The sequence below is a fragment of the Prunus persica genome, chromosome G1, assembly GCF_000346465.2.
Source record: "Prunus persica cultivar Lovell chromosome G1, Prunus_persica_NCBIv2, whole genome shotgun sequence".
In the NCBI taxonomy this organism is placed as follows: domain Eukaryota; kingdom Viridiplantae; phylum Streptophyta; class Magnoliopsida; order Rosales; family Rosaceae; genus Prunus; species Prunus persica.
The window spans coordinates 42,070,362-42,088,067 of NC_034009.1; the positions used below are offsets into that span (position 1 = coordinate 42,070,362).

A 17,706-nucleotide genomic window follows, 5' to 3' on the forward strand; every position below is an offset into this window, starting at 1 on the left:
ATCAATTACGCATTCCTATTCCTATGTACAGTAAACGACAATTTCATCTTTAGTTATTGTACAATTTATAGATGAGATCTGAAAGACTTTTCAATGCTCAACTGAACCCCAAGGACTAACCCACACTATATATAACTAGTAAGGCACGGCCCATACAATATACGTATTCCACACAAACAATAACCATGACATCTTTCACTTACGCTAAACTTTGCTTCCTCCCTTATTGCCTTGTCATCTTCTTGTTTGTTTCATCACCAAATTGGGTTGCTTTTCCTTCTGCTACTTCTACTTCTCATACTGAGGCAGAGGCTCTTCTCAAATGGAAAGCCAGCTTCTTTCCAAATCAAGCCCTCAATAACCTCACCTGGTACGACCTTCCCACTCATAATATTAATGCCACCAATTCTTCCAGCACCAATCCAAAACCAAGAACAAGCCCATGCACTTGGACTGGTGTTTCATGCAACTCAGCTAGAAGTGTCAACAAGATAGAGCTTGTCAATAGGGGTTTACAAGGTACGCTACATGAGTTTTCATTCTTGTCCTTCCCTAATCTTGAATATCTTAACCTCAGTCTGAACAAACTCTTTGATGCCATCCCACCTCAAATCAGTAACCTCTCCAAACTCCACTATCTTGATCTCTCTTGGAATAACTTTTCTGGGAGAATTCCACCAGAAATTGGTCTCTTAAGAAATCTTACCTATCTTTATCTCTATGATAATAAACTTTCTGGTTTGATTCCCAAGGAGATAGGGAACTTGAAATCTCTTGTATATCTAGCATTGTCCTCCAACAATTTAAGTGGTCTCATCCCTCCAAATATTGGTAACTTAATAAACCTAAACACTTTGTACTTGTATTCCAATCAACTTTCTGGTTTGATTCCCAAGGAGATAGGGAACTTGAAATCTCTTGTAAATCTATCGTTGTCCTACAATAATTTAACTGGTGTCATCCCTCCAAATATTGGTAACTTAATAAACCTAAACACTTTGCACTTGTATTCCAATCAACTTTCTGGTTTGATTCCCAAGGAGATAGGGAACTTGAAATCTCTAAACACTTTGCACTTGTATTCCAATCAACTTTCTGGTTTGATTCCCAAGGAGATAGGGAACTTGAAATCTCTTATAAAACTAAATTTGGGTAAGAATCAACTCAATGGTTCACTTCCCGTTTCAATCGGTGAGTTGCGCAACTTGGAAAACTTCCACCTAGCTGATAACCAACTTTCCGGCCCTATACCCCAAGAGATAGAGAATCTCAAGAAGTTGACTAATTTGCAGTTGAGTATAAACCAATTTTCTGGTTATTTGCCCCACAATATTTGCCAAGGCGGAAAACTCACAAACTTTACAGTATTCAGAAACCATTTGACTGGTCCAATCCCCAAAAGCTTGAAAAACTGCACGAGCTTATTCAGACTTCGTCTTGACCAGAACCAATTCACAGGCAATATATCTGAAGACTTTGGCATTTATCCGAATCTTCATTTTATGGATGTAAGCCATAACAACTTTTATGGAGAGATCTCACACAATTGGCAAAAAAGCCCAAAGTTGACAACCCTACGACTTGCGGGAAACAACCTAACTGGGAGCATCCCACCTGAGATAGGCAATGCAACCCAAATTCAAGAGCTAGATCTCTCTTCAAATCATTTAGTTGGGTTGATTCCAATGGGATTTGGAAGACTGACTTTTTTGGAGAGGTTGATGTTGAATGGAAATCAACTTTTAGGTCGTATACCCTCTGAATTCGGATCATTGACTGATCTTGATTATCTTGACTTGTCAACAAATAAATTCAGTGACTCAATTCCCAGCATTCTAGGTGACTTGCTCAAATTATACCATCTGAATTTGAGCAACAACAAGTTATCTCAAGCAATTCCACTTCAGTTGGGGAAGTTAGTTCAATTGAACGAGCTGGATTTAAGTCATAACTCTCTTGAAGGTAGCATACCATCAGCAATAAGCAATATGGAGAGTTTGATGATTCTCAATCTTTCCCACAACAATCTTTCGGGTTCCATACCATCAAGTTTCGAAGAGATGCATGGCTTGTCGTACGTTGACATATCCTACAATCACTTGGAAGGTCCCCTTCCCAACATCAAGGCATTTCAAGAAGCTCCGCCAGAAAGATTGGAAGGGAACAAAGGATTGTGTGGCAAAGTTGGAGCTCTGCTACCACCCTGCAATGCACATGGCTCAAAAAAGGACCACAAGGTCATATCTGTTCTAGCAGTATTTGTACTTCTATCTGCTCTCTTTATAATTGTCTTTGTAATAATGCAAAGAAGGAAGAAGCATCAAGATACTAAACAAAACCACATGCATGGAGAAATTTCCTTTTCGGTTTTAAATTTTGATGGAAAATCAATGTATGAGGAAATCATAAGGGCAACAGAAGATTTTGATTCCATATACTGCATTGGGAATGGAGGACATGGAAGCGTCTACAAGGTGAATTTTTCATCTGGAGATGTAGTGGCCGTGAAGAAACTCCATATGCTATGGGATGGCGAGACAAAATTTCAGAAGGAGTTCTTGAATGAAGTAAGGGCACTCAGTGAGATAAGACATCGGAATATTGTGAAGCTCTATGGTTTCTGCGCACATAAACGACACTCGTTTTTGGTGTATGAGTATCTAGAAAGAGGTAGCTTGGCCGCAATGTTGAGCAAAAATGAAGAAGCTAAAGAGTTGGGGTGGAGTAAAAGAGTGAATATTGTTAAAGGCTTAGCTCATGCCTTGTCTTACATGCACCACGATTGCCTGCCACCGATTGTACATCGTGACATCTCAAGCAAGAACATTTTGTTGGATTCTGAATATGAGGCGTGTGTTTCAGACTTTGGCACAGCTAAGTTTTTAAATCCAGACTCAACTAATTGGACTGCCGCTGCAGGCACGTATGGCTACATGGCACCAGGTAATATTGCGATTCCATGTTCTCTGTATTTAGCCCTTTTTTTTTTGTTTTAGACCAATGCTTCATTTTCATAATTACGAGCAGTTAACATAAACACATTTTCACTTCTTTGATTTGGAAAATATGACTATAAACTAATAATTCGATTTATGCATGATACAGTTTTGTTAAAATTCCACTGAATAGTTATGTTTATAAACTAATAATGCCACTTCTCTGCGGTTTTCTCTAAGCAGAGCTTGCTTACACAATGGAAGTGAATGAGAACTGCGATGTTTATAGCTTTGGTGTGGTCACATTGGAAATAATTATGGGAAAGCATCCTGGAGATCTTTTCTCGTCTTTCTTATCAATCTCTTCATCCTCCTCCTCCTCATCATCATCTGCATTAGCAGCCCATCAAATACCAATTGTGGATGTTTTGGACCAACGCATTTCCCCTCCGACGCATCAAGTTGCAAATGAAGTGGTCTCTCTTGTGAAGATAGCATTTTCATGCTTGAATTCCAGCCCGAAATCTCGTCCAATAATGAAACAAGTTTCTCATTTCCTCTCAAATTCGATGCTGCATTTGTCGAAGCCGATACATATGATGACATGTGGTGAATTGCTTGCTCTTGATCCTTTGGTTACCTGATCAAAACGTGCTTCTTTGCTACTCACATTTCACTTTCTCTGTGTCTTCTTTTCAGAAGAAAGATTCTCCATAGATGTTTCCTTCTTGTAATTTATTTCATGCACATGTGTGCTATGGTATGACTTTATCCAGGATGCTTTACAGTTTTTTTATCTTTAAAATACTTAATGGAAAATTTTCCTTACAGTTTGTTTATCCTTGTGAGGAAAAAAAAATTAAATAAAACAAGCGTTTTGTTGAGTAATTTTGTATACTCTGTGTAAACCGTCCCAAAATCAATAATAAACAATTAAACTGTGAAAATTAAAGGGAGTTTCACTATTATACTCAAAATAGGGGCTGAAATTATTTTTTTTTAAACCCACATGGAATGTACTTTAGAAATACATCCAAAACCAATTTACTACATAAGAAATGTGTGTTGAAGTTCCTATAAATTACATGATTGCCACTGATTAACTTTAAAAAAAGCCAACACAAAAAACTCAACAACAAAAAAACCCAAAACAAGCCTAGCCCTTTTTTTTTTTTTATAAAAAAACCCAAATAATTTATTTATAAAAAAAAAAAATTTGTGAAAAACCAACCAGAAACTCTTCATAAAAATACATTATTAATACTATATCATAGAACTATCTTGTTAATACTACTACATCATAGAACTATCTTGTTAATATTACTATCTCAATTAGGGTGACAGCCAACCATAGGCATAGCTTATAATAAAGGCATTGATAAACGCAGCAGCAGGGTGGCAGAAATTAGTGTGAGTTGTGAATAATGCAGTAAGTGGGGAAGTGCAAGCCATGAAGGACAGGCCAATGATGATGTCTGATAATTATTCAATACTTATAGTTGTGAATTGTCATATTGGGAGGTAGCTGTACTCACTTCACTCTACAATCGTATTGTCATTGTGATATCTGTTGCATTCAATCATTTGGCTTCCCCAATATCAAATATCCAAAAATTATGAATACGAATACGGCCCTTCTCGTAAATTGAACCATGTCACCTGGATATATATATATATATATATATATATATATATGCACCCCCACCACCTGGATATTTTTCGAGTAAGCGTTAACCTTCTGAATGCATGTGATGTTACCCTAGGACGCTGGCTGGCTCTTTACACACGCTCTGATCCACCGCAATACGTGAACAGAGAAGAAGAAGCCACTATTTGATGAGAAGAAGCCTGTAATCTCAAAAGATCCAAACCCTAATTAAATAAGGTCATCTCTAGTTGTTGTTGACCTTGAGCTGTCATCCTTTACGTTAGTGTTTGGGTTTTTGAAAATGAAGGTTGGGAAATGGGTATGAGAATCTATTCTCGTATTTGGTGTGTGGGCAGTTTACAGTTTTGAAATGCGTCACCTTTTACATGAGAATGAAAAGCTATAAAGGAAAAAAGAAAAAAAAAAGAGAAAGAATATATTTTGATTCCTATTACTATATAGGAACCCAAACTTTAGAATATAATTAAAATTATGTAGTTCTTGAATACCGTTCTTAGCATTTTTAAACATTGAAAAGAGAATTATTTATTCTCATAAAAACTTCCATACACCGAAATCATGTATCTGCTAGGTACAATACACATCGCATGAGGCGCAACTGATACATTAACCTGTTACAAATAAGTTCTTTATCTTAAAATGCTTAAAATATGAATATAAGAATGAGATTTTCAAAAAAGAAAAAAAAAATCGTGAAACAATGTATTGTCCAAAAATAGCTGATTTTTCAGCCAAATAGAAAACTGATGCATTCTAGCCAATTTGATTGTGCTAAGAACAATTGCGATTTGTCCTTCCCAAATAATAGACAAGCCAAAAATAAAATTTGCAAGGGTAACCGTATCAGGTCATTCCTATTCAGTTTGAAAGTATTGATGTATAATATATAGTGAAAAGGGTAATGCTATGCTAGCATGATATATGAGGCTCCATAAAAGAATCAAATATTGATTAGCAACACACATCTGGTTTTATGGACAATGGAAAACTTAGCCAATCCCAATCCAACAGCAATGAAACATGAATGAAAAAATCCTCATCACAATCTCCAGACAAGAATTGCTAATAGACCAATTTGAAGAAATGAAAAAAATAAAATAAAATATCCTCCACAGTGCTGCAAAACCTATACAAAAGAAATCTTAATCCTCATGAATAGCCCACATGGAATTTGAAGGGACACAACTAACAAATCTAACAACATAGAAGAACAAGAAGAAGCATGGACAGATGAGCCACATGACCTACAAAATAAAAATTTCAAGTGATGGAGTGGAATTTGACATAAATTTTGTGTGGCATTCTCCATCAAATAAATTTTAACTGTGAACCTGCCTGATGGCCGGCACTGGCACTCCAAAGATGCAAGGTGATCCTGTTCCCACACTGTTGAAATTGAAGCACTTCCCTGCTGCTGATCCGCCAATATTCCCACTTATTGATTGATCTTCAACCACATGATCATCATCATCAACATAACCATCATCATCATCACCATCAATATCCTCATCATATTCTTCATCATCATGATCACCATGATCATCACATTGTGGGTCCTGATCATCATACTCATTCTCATTCCCATTTCCATTCCCATCTTTTTTTCCCTCATCATATTCTTCATCATCATGATCACCATGATCATCACATTGTGGGTCCTGATCATCATACTCATTATCATTCCCATTCCCATCTTTATTTCCCTCATCACAAGCAACTGGGGAAATCAAAACTTCATCATCCAAAGGCACAAGCTGCAAAGTGAGCCTGCCATTAGACCTATGAGCCCTGAAGTACTCATGGTGCCTAACCTTCTCCTCAGTCAAAATCAACCTCCCATCACTTGTATAATGCCTTTTCAACACCCAAGGCATATGAGAAGGCAAGTTCTCAGTGCGAGCCAACAAAGGTATAGGAGGAGGAAACTCCTTGTTCCTCATTGCCCATTTTTGCTCCCTCCTACCCATCAGCCTCTGCCTGAAATTACCACTTTGACCCTCCTCCTCCTCCTCCTCATCATCATTTGGCACCACCTGGTCCTTCTCACAGTCTTTCTGCACGTCCACAGAGCTCTCCATTCCAATATAGTCTCCAGACAAGAGAGATGAAGAAGTTGGAGAGAGAAGATCAGACAGCATCATGGAGCAGTTTTTGTGAGGGGTGTTTTTTTTGAGGTCAAGATTTAAGGCCTTGAGACCAAATTCTAGAGGGGCTTGAGCTTGGCATGGGTGAGGCTCACTGGGGAGATGCATAGAGTTATATAGCTGCATAGTGTGACATCGGCCTCTCTGTAGCTTGGCGTGTTTCAATGAAGGTTTGGAAATCACAGAGTTGAGTGTGTTGGGTGGAGAGAAAAGATAAGCAGAGCCAGCTAAGATTTGTGATGTCAATATATTTGGGTTAATTCAGGAGGCAGAAACCTGGTAAATATTGCTGTACAGCACTGCGACTTGCCTGGAAAATTTCAAAACAAGAAACCAAATCAAAATGTGTTAGGCCTATGAATATTTGGTATATATTGCTAATAGCTCAAATAAGAAGGAAAAAAAAAAAACAAAAAACTAGAATGATGACAACAAATTAATTGGCTGTGAAAATAACGTTGACTGTGAATTTGAATTACACATTTAAATTTCGCTATTATAGACTATAATTCACATTATTTAAACATTTCGTATATGACATATCAGATTGTGAATTTAAACACCACACATTAAAATTTATATCAATAATCTAGGATCTCACAATATAAACCCTGGCTTTAGACTTACACGTGGGTTGGTAGATGGCACCACGTGTTGTTTTCATGTCATGCATGTATATATGTGTATATGTATCCATACTGTTGCTTGTATGGGGACCCCACAAAAATTGAATGTGTACACCGTTGAGATGATGGGATTACTTAATATCATCATGATCTACGGTCCAAATGCATTACTGTTTGCTATCCGACGAGAAGAATATGATAATATGTAAATAAAAACAAGAAGCAAAAATTGGAGAAGTACAAAAGGAAACGTATCAGCATGCAAACCTGGAAACCAGAATTTCAACCCTATTTTTCAGTTTCTTAATTTCATCCTTTTGCTTCAATCATAATTTGCATATAACTAAACAAATAAATTAATTAAATATCATGTTAGTGTCAGACCCCGAATTTAAGACGGAGATGAAGACTCATGGGAGTCATGAATCTTGACAATTGTGTGTGTGTGTGTGTGTTTTTTTTCCTTTTGGTAGTGCTAAGCTGAAAGAGATGGTAATAATATTAAAAATAATGTGAACTTTAAGCATTGAGTTGTGATCTTTATTAAAAGAGAAAAAGGAGAACCTAAATCCACAAAAAAAAACACTGAATTCAGGCAATGTGAGAGAAGTAAGAATAACCCAGAAAGGAAATTAATATTAAAAAGATTACAATTACAAAGAAATGAATTAGTGAGCAACTATTCAATGATTTGACAAACAAAGCGCAACCCACTAAAGAATAAAGCATAAAACCTCTAAAAGAAAAGAGCAAAAGTTTTCAGAATTAGGATAGGTCGAGAGTTCGATCTCATATAATTTATCGAAAATATCACAAATCGTTAATTTCATTCTATGAAACAAACACTTGAAACTTACAGGAGGAAAATGAATAAAGGTGGAGATGATGATCAGTGGGTTTGTTGTCACAAAAGGGATGATATACAAGGTGGAGAAGAAGAGGGTACGAAGCACACTACTCATAATGATTAAGGGAGAGAGATAGAGGCACCGTCACCAAAAGAGATCGTATTGTTTTTTGGCTTAATACAAAGACTTCATAAAATTTGGGAGCTAAAGTGTCGTCGTTTTTGGGTTTTATTTGATTTTATTATTATTTATTTTACACGTAGTTTAAGTGTTTGTTTGCTAGTTTGTTTGAGTTTGTTTGTTAGCCTAGTCTATCTTCTCTGTCTAATTAGAAGGATGTGTGATGTGTTCTAAAAATAGGCAGCGTTTTGGGGATTACCGTGATAACCGAATACGACTCGGCATATTATTATTTTTCCCACTCAAATTTAGATGGTTTTTTTTTATAAAAAAAATGATATAATTCTTTTATTTTTGTCAACTTTAGAAGTTATTATCTGCACAATTTTTTTTAAGCGATAATTTACTTCAATCTAATTTAAATTACATGGAGGGAAATTCGAATTCTGCTGCATATAAAGAGCATATCTGCTCTAACCAACTTGACTAGCCCATGTATGCCTTCACATACATTTCAAAAGTTTCCATAACTTAAAATGGTTCTTAAAACTCATCTGATAAATGTCACATTTGGGCACACATAACATGACATGACACATAAAAGATTATTACGATGACCGCAATATTCTGTTAATTTAGACTTTTTTTAAATTTTAAATGTCAAGGATTAAATTACATTTTTTTAATAGTAAAGGATTAAATTTCTAGTTAAATAATACCGATTGGCATTTATGATGTTTGGATTAAAGTTCTTGTATATGTTGCTTGGCACGCTACGAATTTTGCAAGCTGTTTATAGCTGACGTCTTTTTGAGATGTTCGATAAAATTGAAACAGTATCGAGGAGATTGGCATGCATGGTTGTTATTCTCCTTAGATAACGATATAAAATTAAATCCAGAACCAAAAAAAAAAAAAAACGAAAGCCAGAATTCATTTTTTCTAAAAATAATTAAAATAATTTATACATGCATGAATTTATCCAATGGTTTTAATTGTCATTTACAATTTTATAATGTCTTCTTTGGTCTATAATGTGTTATCTTGGACGAGAATGAAATTTAATGTGGAATTATGGTTCCGGTAGTGATCAAAGTTGGTTTCGGTCATTACAAAGATGAAGGGTCAGGATTCATTGCCATAAAGCGAGTCAACTCATGCAAAACAACAAACCCACAAAGCTGACCAAGACTCGTATGCAAAATCCAAAATTGCACCGTCGGATCAAGAGGCCTAAACCAACCTGGGTAGGTAAGTTACAGGCTTAGAGTTAAGCCGAAATGGGCTCATGAGCACTGCCTTTTGAGGGCAAAAGTTAGCCTGTCAAGTGCAGGGCAGCCATTGTTGCAACAAGTCAGGGAGAGTTAAGCCCAAATAGGCCCATGGGCACTGTGGCTTTTGAGGGCAAAAGTTCGCCTGTCAGGTGCAGGGCAGCCATTCTTCCAACAAGTCGGGGGAGCATGTTAAGGAGTTCAATCCAGCCATGCGATAGTAACATTTTCATTGATCAGCTGGCTATTAAAGGCCACCTCATTATAACCATATAGAATCACACACAAAATCCTACCGTAAATCCACATCCATTGTATGGGTTTTACGTTTCATACTGAATATGTGATGACAATTTAATGGAGGAGATGATTGAGCAATATGCATCCATTTCAGTTAAAGCTTTGGAGACGATGAATAATAATACGAGAAAACCAAAGGAAACCCCCGAAATGTGAATTCTCTAGTACAACAAAATTAACTTTAAATGATTCTCAAAACACCAGGCATCATGTCACTACAAAGATAACAAAGACAGCATCGCCATAGAATAAAAGGAGTACTTCATTGGTGGTGAAAAGAGAGGAAAATCTTTGAAAAACAATACTACTTTCGATTTAGAGAGGATAAACTACAGTCGCTCACTGACCACCAGGCAGCGTCTTGATAATATCCGAATCACCTGCACATTATCAAAACAAGTGACAAGTCAGTTTCTGATATCAATTAGGACGTAAACAAATCGCTTGAAATGATAATAGAACTATGGAGTACCTGCATCAATGATGCTAAGGCATGAAACTCGGAAATACTTTCCACATGCTGTACCGAGATCAACATTGTCTGAAAACAGAAAAAAGGGTCAGCCAAATGAAAAGGTAGAAGTATAGTAAAGATAAATATTTCCTTTGTTGACAAATTTTATCAGCAGTACATGAATATAAGTACGGTAGTACCCAGCATCCTTCCCCGCACACAAGTCCTAAATAAAAGATGTGAAAATGGCATTCCTCTTCCGCTTAAAATAGGGAAGAACAATAAGAAATTTCATGCATGTGCCAAACATGGAGAATCCGGACATAGAAGCATCATTTAATATGAAAAATCCAACCGGCAAGATCACGCAAAGAGCAGGATCAACAATACAAAGTATGTTAGCAAATGATTAAGAACTAAGACTAAGGCAATCTTGCACGATGGTTTAACCTACACGCTGAGACAAGTTACCACCTCTAAGAGCCAATAAATATCCCATTAACTAGCACTTCCTAAACAACAGCTATTTTAATCAAAGCTTCCATTAAACTTGAGCTAAACACTTCCCATCCAAGATTACAACAAAAATTTTAATTGTTTTTTCAATCATGTTACTACATACAAAAACTAACTCCTCCAATTGCACAAACAGGTAAAATCTAAAAAGCATTTCAAACTTTCATACTAAATACATAACAAATCTGATGCAAACCCATATAATATGGCAATAGAGCACTTACTTCCATTGTAGTGGTGAACTCCAACCTTGGCGAGCATAGCGTAGTATTCGATTTCAGACTTCCGCAGAGGAGGGCAGTTGTTAGAAATTATAATCAACTTCCCTGCAATTTTTTTCCCCCAAAACAAAACAAATCCATATTCAAAAATCAGAAACTAACCCAATAAAAATAAACCAAATCATAGTAAAATGGATACAAAAGAAAGATTTGAAAATCCCAAAAGATATTAAATCGTACCTTTGGAGTTACGAAGAGAGTCGATGACTGTCTTGTACCCCAGAGTGTACTTGCCACTCTTCATCACCAGAGCGAGCCTGGTGTTGATGCTCTCATGGGTCTTCTTCGTCTTCTTCGGCACCACCATTTTTGAAGCTTCTGAGATTCTTCGCTTTTAGCCCTCGAAATGATCTCTCGTTTTGCGGCTGAAAAACCAAAACTAAAGGAGATGAAGACCCGTTTGCTGCTAGGGTTTTAGTATTTTATGCCGCTGAGAGATGGTCTTGCACCTGCCACTCACGTGACTGACTTAGGTTTTCTTTTTCGTGGGCCGCAAGTTAAATGGGCCTAGACGATAAAGCCCACTAGCGGCAAACGTGTTTTTTGTTTTCAATAACAATTCACGGGAATATTATTGAAGCTAGTGCGTACTGTGCACCATCGCGCACTTTAGCAAACCTCTCTGCTTTCGTCTCTGCGCAGTTCACTACTCTCTCAACTCCGAAAGCCTCAAACTTTCTTCCATCTCCTTCTTCTTCCTCCAATTACTTTCCACATTTCAAACCCTAGAGTTTCCTCTGCGGCTTCTCATGGCGGGTCGCGCCATTCTATTCCTTCTGTGGGCTTGCCTCTTCGTAAACGGTTCTCTTTCGCTCACATTATCGTCGAAGCTCGTGCACCGCTTCTCTGAGGAAGCCATGGCAGTATGGGAGTCGAGAGGTGGCGATAACGCGTCCTTGAAGCCATGGCCGAAGAGGAACAGCTTGAATTACTTCCAGCTTCTTCTGCAAAGCGATCTGAAGCGGCAGAAACTGAAGCTCGGCTCCAAGTACGAGCATCTATTTCCGTCTGAAGGAAGCCAGACCTTGTTCTTCGGGAATGAGCTCGATTGGTGAGTGGACTTCACCCTGTGTGGTTCCTCAGAAAACAAAGGAAAAGAAAAAAGTGGAGGAAACAAAATAAAATTGTATTTTTCCTGAAAATTAATTAATTTTTATGGCGGCCGCTGATTATGGTAATTTCATTTTTTATTTTTTTTTTATTTTTCAGGTTACATTATACGTGGATTGACATAGGTACACCGAATGTTTCGTTTATGGTTGCATTGGATGCTGGGAGCGATTTGCTTTGGGTCCCATGTGATTGCATACAATGTGCTCCTTTGTCTGCCTCCTATTATGATACTTTGGTACCTTTACCTTCTCTAATTTTTTGGGTCCCATTATAACTGTATCTATTTTTTGTCCACTAATTACGTTCTAATTTCCTACTTGGCATTTTCAATTTTGACATCTTTATTAAATTCCACCAATTAACTGTATCGTTCTTCTTGATTATTATTTGGTCTATGAAATAGCTGGTTTCTTCTTCTCTGTTTAAGTCTGGTAAGAAACAATGGAATAGCTAAAATCTAGACTTCTAGTATCGTTTTGACTGCTTAGCTACCCCGAGTTCATAGATTTTGATTTGAACCTGTATTATTAAATTGTTATGGAAATCCCATATCACAGAAAGACAGAAATGATAGAAATGGGATTATAGGAAACAATGTAATAGCTAAAATATTGTGGCATGAAATTGTAGACATTACATCTAGGAATGGTAACGGGTTTAGCAGTTAATTCCAATGATTGATTGGCAGGTGCTCCCCCATTTTCGGAGCATCTATGGTGCAGGATAGGGACCTAAATGAGTATAGCCCGTCTTTATCAAGGACCGGCAAACAACTAAGTTGCAGTCACCAGTTATGCAAGTCGACCGCCAATTGTAAAGGTCCAGAGGAGCCTTGCCCTTACATTGTTCAGTACAAGTCAGATGACACTGCAAGTTCTGGGTTTCTGATTGAGGATGTTTTGCATTTGACATCAGCCAGCAAAAATTCAACACCAAGTTCTGTGCAGGCTTCGGTCGTTTTTGGGTGTGTTTTCGTTTTGCTGCTCTGCTTGTAAATCTTGGGAGTTGGGGATCTGATACGCAGGAATATCATAAATCATGCTGTTGTTACTAATATTTGATGTTTCTTTTCTCTGTTTTGTGAACAATGCAGCTGTGGTAGGAAGCAAAGTGGTGGCTATTTGGAAGGAGCTGCTCCTGATGGTGTCATGGGTTTGGGACCTGGGGAGATTTCAGTTCCGAGTGTACTTGCAAAAGCAGGAATGATTCAGAATTCATTTTCACTTTGTTTTGATGACAATGGTTCCGGGAGAATTCTCTTTGGTGACCAAGGGAATCTTGCCCAACACTATACTCCTTTCTTGCCTGCGGCGGGAAAATAGTATGTGAACCTTCAATTGCTGTTGGTTATATGAGCTAAGTAACCCTAGAGCTGCTCTAGCTTCGTTGGTACTTTTCTTTTATAAATAATTTTTCTGTTAATTGTTTCAGTGTTAATTATTTTGTTGGAGTAGAGCGCTTTTGTGTTGGGAGTTCCTGTCTCAAGCAAACTGGATTCCAAGCTCTGGTCGACAGTGGCTCATCTTTTACATATGTTCCAACTGAAGTTTATAAAAAAATTGTATTTGAGGTGCTGTTTAATTATTTTTCAATTTTATAAAATAAGCTTTATTATTCAGTGGCCTAAAAAATGAATGTTTGATGATTATAGTTTGACAAACAAGTGAATGCTACTAGAATTAACATCCAACAGTCTCCTTGGAAGTACTGCTACAATGTCAGGTACATATTTTACCCGAGGAGAAATTCTTAAAGCCTTTTTTCCAATCCTGCCAAACTGAATGCCTGTTGTTTTCTTGTGATGCAAAGTTCATGGGAGTTGCTTAGCATTCCTACCATCAAACTCATGTTCCCTTTGAACCAAAGCTTTCTAGTCCATAAGCCAGTATTTTCTGAGTCTCTGAATCAGGCAAGTAATTCTACTTGAGCCCATAAAATTTTTAAGGCATTTCGTTCGGTTGATGACAAATACTAAATGATAATATGTAGAACTTGGTTTAGATAAGAACTGGTCAGATTTTGTAAATTTTGTTTTCTAGGCTTTATTCTGTGCAAAGATCGCTTATAATCTAGGATGTGCTTATAATAAATATATTGAAATTTTTTGGTGCAGAAATACACAATATTCTGTTTGACTTTACTGCGGACAGATGATGACTATGGTGTCATTGGACGTGAGTAGATCTCTATGCCTGTTCCTGTATACCGGAACCACTCTTCTCTATCTCTCTCTCTGATACATTATATTTTGATGACCTGAATTACATTTATGTCGCAGAGAACTTCATGGTGGGTTACCGCATGGTTTTTGACTGGGAAAATCTGAAGCTGGGTTGGTCCATTGCCAATTGTAAGTACATAAAGTTTACTGCTCTGCTCACTGGAAGTTTTAATTCCTTAAGCTACACACTTTGCTTCTCATCTACATCAACTGGTGTTTCCAACATGCAGAATCTGCAGATTCATTTAAAGAACTCTTTGGATATGATAATACACAGTATTTAGCTTAATCTAAAGTAGCAAATTGACAGAATTTTGTGGATGATCCTCAAATTGTGGAACAGCTTAATATTATATGTGTTAAGCTGCTCATGAAAATTGATGTCGATGGAAAATATCTCTGGCCTGGCTTTCTTAGTGCAAGTTTAGGCAGGATTTTCCCTCATTTTCTGTTCAAAACCTGTCAGTGGTCAGATGCTCTTGACATCTCTGTTATCTAATAACCTCTATTGAAGCTTTTGCGCTCCGTTATTATTTGAAATCAACCCTTGGATTGGACCTTTCATGTTTAGATCACCTTCTTGAAGACATATTAAACCTAGCACTGCCAATAAACTCTTTTGCTCCCCCTCACCTGTACGACGATAATGGGGAAGTCTTGTCTATATGGTGTGTTTGTAATCAGTTGATGCTAGAAAAATTTCCACCAAGGTTCTTAATATCAACTGTGATCAAACCCCCTCTTTAATGACCTGCAGTAACATTGTAGTCACTCTTTGATTCTGCAGGTGAAGATAACGGTAATGGTAAAAGAGTTAATCACACACCGTCAAATAACGGGTCAACAAGCCAACTGCCAACCAGTGAGCAACAGAGTATCCCTAACGCTCATGCTGTTGCACCTGCCACAGCAAGGAACACACCCTCCAAATCCTCTGTAGCAGCATCCAGGCAAATCCCTCTCCTGCTCTGTTTGACAAGTTCATTACTATTGCTAATGCGTCTATTAATCTTATCTTGTTGAACCTCTGGAACATGTAAATAAAATTCTTTATAGTTTTGGTGTATCTAATTTCAGTTCATAGATATCTTGTTTCTGTACTGTGTGCCTTTTTTGTAATGTTGCTAAATGGACCACGTAATTGTTTATGAATTATGATCTCCTTAGATTTGATTCTGTCTTTGTTTATTTTCAAATTATTGTCATATTGTTGACAAATTTTCCAACGGACTGATTAGATCCAGCAAATATTTAGGAGATGAAAAATATATCCAGATTGGAAAATTGACAGAGACATCGTAGTTTTTAATATAGTTTGTCGGAATTCAATCCCATGGCATGGTAGAATGTGGATGCTGCTTTTAATATAGGTTGTTCGAGGATAAGGCATATTATGATGATCACACGTGTCCCTCTCGGAAAGGAGAAGGGTCTTCATCCGGGGGGCTCATTGTCATGGATAAGGTAAATTGATAATTTCTGCCCAAGGAAAAAGATGATCAGATGGATGACGCCTGCTATTCTAGTCCATTCCCTACCTGACAGATTTTATGTATCACGAGACTCACTTCCATTAGAGGCTTTGCAAGCAGATGTCTGTGTTTAGATTTTCACAAAACTTTCTAGGTTGCACTGCACCTAGAAAGAAGCCTAGCCTGTTTCTTGTGCTCAAATTATTGAAGTTGCCACACACTGTTCATACTTTATATAATTGGTGCGTCGTTGTTGAGTGGGGGCCTAGCCACTTTCAGATTGTGCATCTTCCACAGGGCCTAAAAAGCCATGCTCCACAATCAACTTTGTTAAAGAGGCAATAAAAATATACTCTCTCTTTGGAGGCATATCATCATGACTCGTGTCAAGCTGATTTGACTACATTTTTGTGCATATTAAGCCATGCATGCATGCAATCCAATCCAAGCACCAATTATGAACCCAACAAAAACAAAACAAAACAAAACAAAAAAAGTAGTTTTAAAAGTAGGGCAGATTCCTTTGCATTTATACCATAAAGATGAGCTTCTCCATAGTAAGAATTCTGATATATAGTAATTATTTTATTGGATGTCAGCTCGTTATTATCGTGCCACTATTATTGTAAAGAGAGAGAAAAGTAAAAAGGCATAATAAAAAATACATAGTGTCAACACGGCAATAACGTTCGGACATATACATAGGATAATTTCTATATATGGATGTATATATACATAAAGATGACCTGAAACTTGAAGGCATAATAAACTTGTGGCAATGAGGCAATCTTGAATATCTTGAACAAAGCCATACCGCCTGAAGTAGTTCTTCCTGTTTGGATTTTTTGGAAAAACTGAAACTCATACTTGGTTGACAAACTTTGGTGAAGAGGACAGGAATATGTGGTGGACATCAGAAGAGACCATTTGACACACACATTTTCATTAGGGATTAGGGTTATGGGACAGGTTTTAGGCAATGATGTAGTACTATTTGGTACTTTAATTGGCAGGGGCCCCATGTTTGTAGCCCTCTGTCGCCATAGGAGATTGACACTTCAACCTTTAAAACCCTAGTGATTTTTCTTAAAAAGGAACTCAAATTTTTTCAATATATGTTAAATTGTTTTAGGGATAATTAAAAGCAATGTAAAAATTCAACATTTTAACAGAATTTCTCTTATAGTATAATTATGGTTATAAAAAATACATTAATGCATGTTTATTAATTCATAATCAGAATTAAAATAGGAAGTTAGCAGAAAAGTTAGATTATTCAACCCATCTCATTAATTCTCCCATAAAAACACCGTAGACTATATTGGTAATTTTTTTTTTTCCCCATTTTAGCAGAAAGAAATCTTAAAATATATCTCTAACATTAGTCTTTCGTATGAAATAAGTCCATACACATGCTGTATGTATACCTAATACCTTTGTTTATTGATTTCATAACCAAATTTGACTTCCATTGAATGAGGATGAGAGACATGGACCATGCAATATTTTACCTTATCTCCCCAAAAGATTTTTCTTTTTCCCTGCATTTTCAAAATGGCTAGACTTCTGAGAGCAACCGACCAATTTAATTTAATCCGAGGGCATATATCTAATCCCAATATGTTGGCTTGATTTAGGAGCAAACTCCTAATTAATTAAGCATCAAACCAATCTCTTTAGATTTTCTCTCCGTCAAAGATTTAAAAAAAAAGAAAAGAAAGAAGCAAAACCTTCG

The 17,706-nt window shown here is 36.9% G+C and overlaps 4 protein-coding genes across 5 annotated transcripts; 2 read left to right on the forward strand and 2 right to left on the reverse strand.

Moving 5' to 3' along the window:
• Positions 175 to 4,021, forward strand: LOC18793185 (MDIS1-interacting receptor like kinase 2). Its single transcript, XM_020562702.1, has 2 exons — positions 175 to 2,943; positions 3,180 to 4,021. Exons 1-2 carry the CDS (start codon positions 186 to 188, stop codon positions 3,578 to 3,580), a joined length of 3,159 nt encoding a protein of 1,052 aa, XP_020418291.1. The 5' UTR covers positions 175 to 185; the 3' UTR covers positions 3,581 to 4,021.
• LOC18792598 (sarcoplasmic reticulum histidine-rich calcium-binding protein) lies at positions 5,925 to 7,335 on the reverse strand. The gene has a single exon (XM_007227340.2). It carries the CDS (start codon positions 6,873 to 6,875, stop codon positions 5,925 to 5,927), a length of 951 nt encoding a protein of 316 aa, XP_007227402.1. The 5' UTR covers positions 6,876 to 7,335.
• On the reverse strand, positions 9,989 to 11,566 carry LOC18793743 (60S ribosomal protein L30). Its single transcript, XM_007225835.2, has 4 exons — positions 11,346 to 11,566; positions 11,109 to 11,210; positions 10,387 to 10,455; positions 9,989 to 10,294 (listed from the first exon to the last, which is right to left on the reverse strand). The coding sequence occupies exons 1-4, from the start codon at positions 11,470 to 11,472 to the stop codon at positions 10,254 to 10,256; spliced, it is 339 nt and encodes a 112-aa protein (XP_007225897.1). The 5' UTR covers positions 11,473 to 11,566; the 3' UTR covers positions 9,989 to 10,253.
• On the forward strand, positions 11,645 to 15,670 carry LOC18792257 (aspartic proteinase-like protein 1). Of its 2 annotated transcripts, none has more exons than XM_020554388.1 (10): positions 11,645 to 12,216; positions 12,375 to 12,513; positions 13,001 to 13,242; positions 13,372 to 13,599; positions 13,710 to 13,848; positions 13,930 to 14,000; positions 14,088 to 14,187; positions 14,392 to 14,452; positions 14,557 to 14,628; positions 15,287 to 15,665. In XM_020554388.1, exons 1-10 carry the CDS (start codon positions 11,915 to 11,917, stop codon positions 15,520 to 15,522), a joined length of 1,590 nt encoding a protein of 529 aa, XP_020409977.1. In that variant the 5' UTR covers positions 11,645 to 11,914; the 3' UTR covers positions 15,523 to 15,665. The 2 variants fall into 2 exon arrangements, with proteins under 2 accessions (XP_020409977.1, XP_020409978.1); XM_020554389.1 differs by having other exon boundaries at positions 12,037 to 12,216; positions 12,967 to 13,242; positions 15,287 to 15,670.

What these genes read in the sequence shown, in the direction of transcription:
- LOC18793743 (XM_007225835.2), bottom strand. Translation starts at nt 11,472, where the DNA reads ATGGTGGTGCCGAAGAAGACGAAGAAGACCCATGAGAGCATCAACACC. An exon ending in CTCTCTTCGTAACTCCAAAG is followed by an intron (nt 11,211 to 11,345) that starts GTACGATTTAAT and finishes AAAAAATTGCAG; the next exon opens with GGAAGTTGATTATAATTTCT. An exon ending in CCTTAGCATCATTGATGCAG is followed by an intron (nt 10,295 to 10,386) that starts GTACTCCATAGT and finishes GATAATGTGCAG; the next exon opens with GTGATTCGGATATTATCAAG.
- LOC18792598 (XM_007227340.2), bottom strand. Translation starts at nt 6,875, where the DNA reads ATGCAGCTATATAACTCTATGCATCTCCCCAGTGAGCCTCACCCATGC.
- LOC18793185 (XM_020562702.1), top strand. Translation starts at nt 186, where the DNA reads ATGACATCTTTCACTTACGCTAAACTTTGCTTCCTCCCTTATTGCCTT. An exon ending in GTATGGCTACATGGCACCAG is followed by an intron (nt 2,944 to 3,179) that starts GTAATATTGCGA and finishes TTCTCTAAGCAG; the next exon opens with AGCTTGCTTACACAATGGAA.
- LOC18792257 (XM_020554388.1), top strand. Translation starts at nt 11,915, where the DNA reads ATGGCGGGTCGCGCCATTCTATTCCTTCTGTGGGCTTGCCTCTTCGTA. An exon ending in TTTCTGAGTCTCTGAATCAG is followed by an intron (nt 14,188 to 14,391) that starts GCAAGTAATTCT and finishes TTTTTGGTGCAG; the next exon opens with AAATACACAATATTCTGTTT. An exon ending in GGGTTGGTCCATTGCCAATT is followed by an intron (nt 14,629 to 15,286) that starts GTAAGTACATAA and finishes TTGATTCTGCAG; the next exon opens with GTGAAGATAACGGTAATGGT.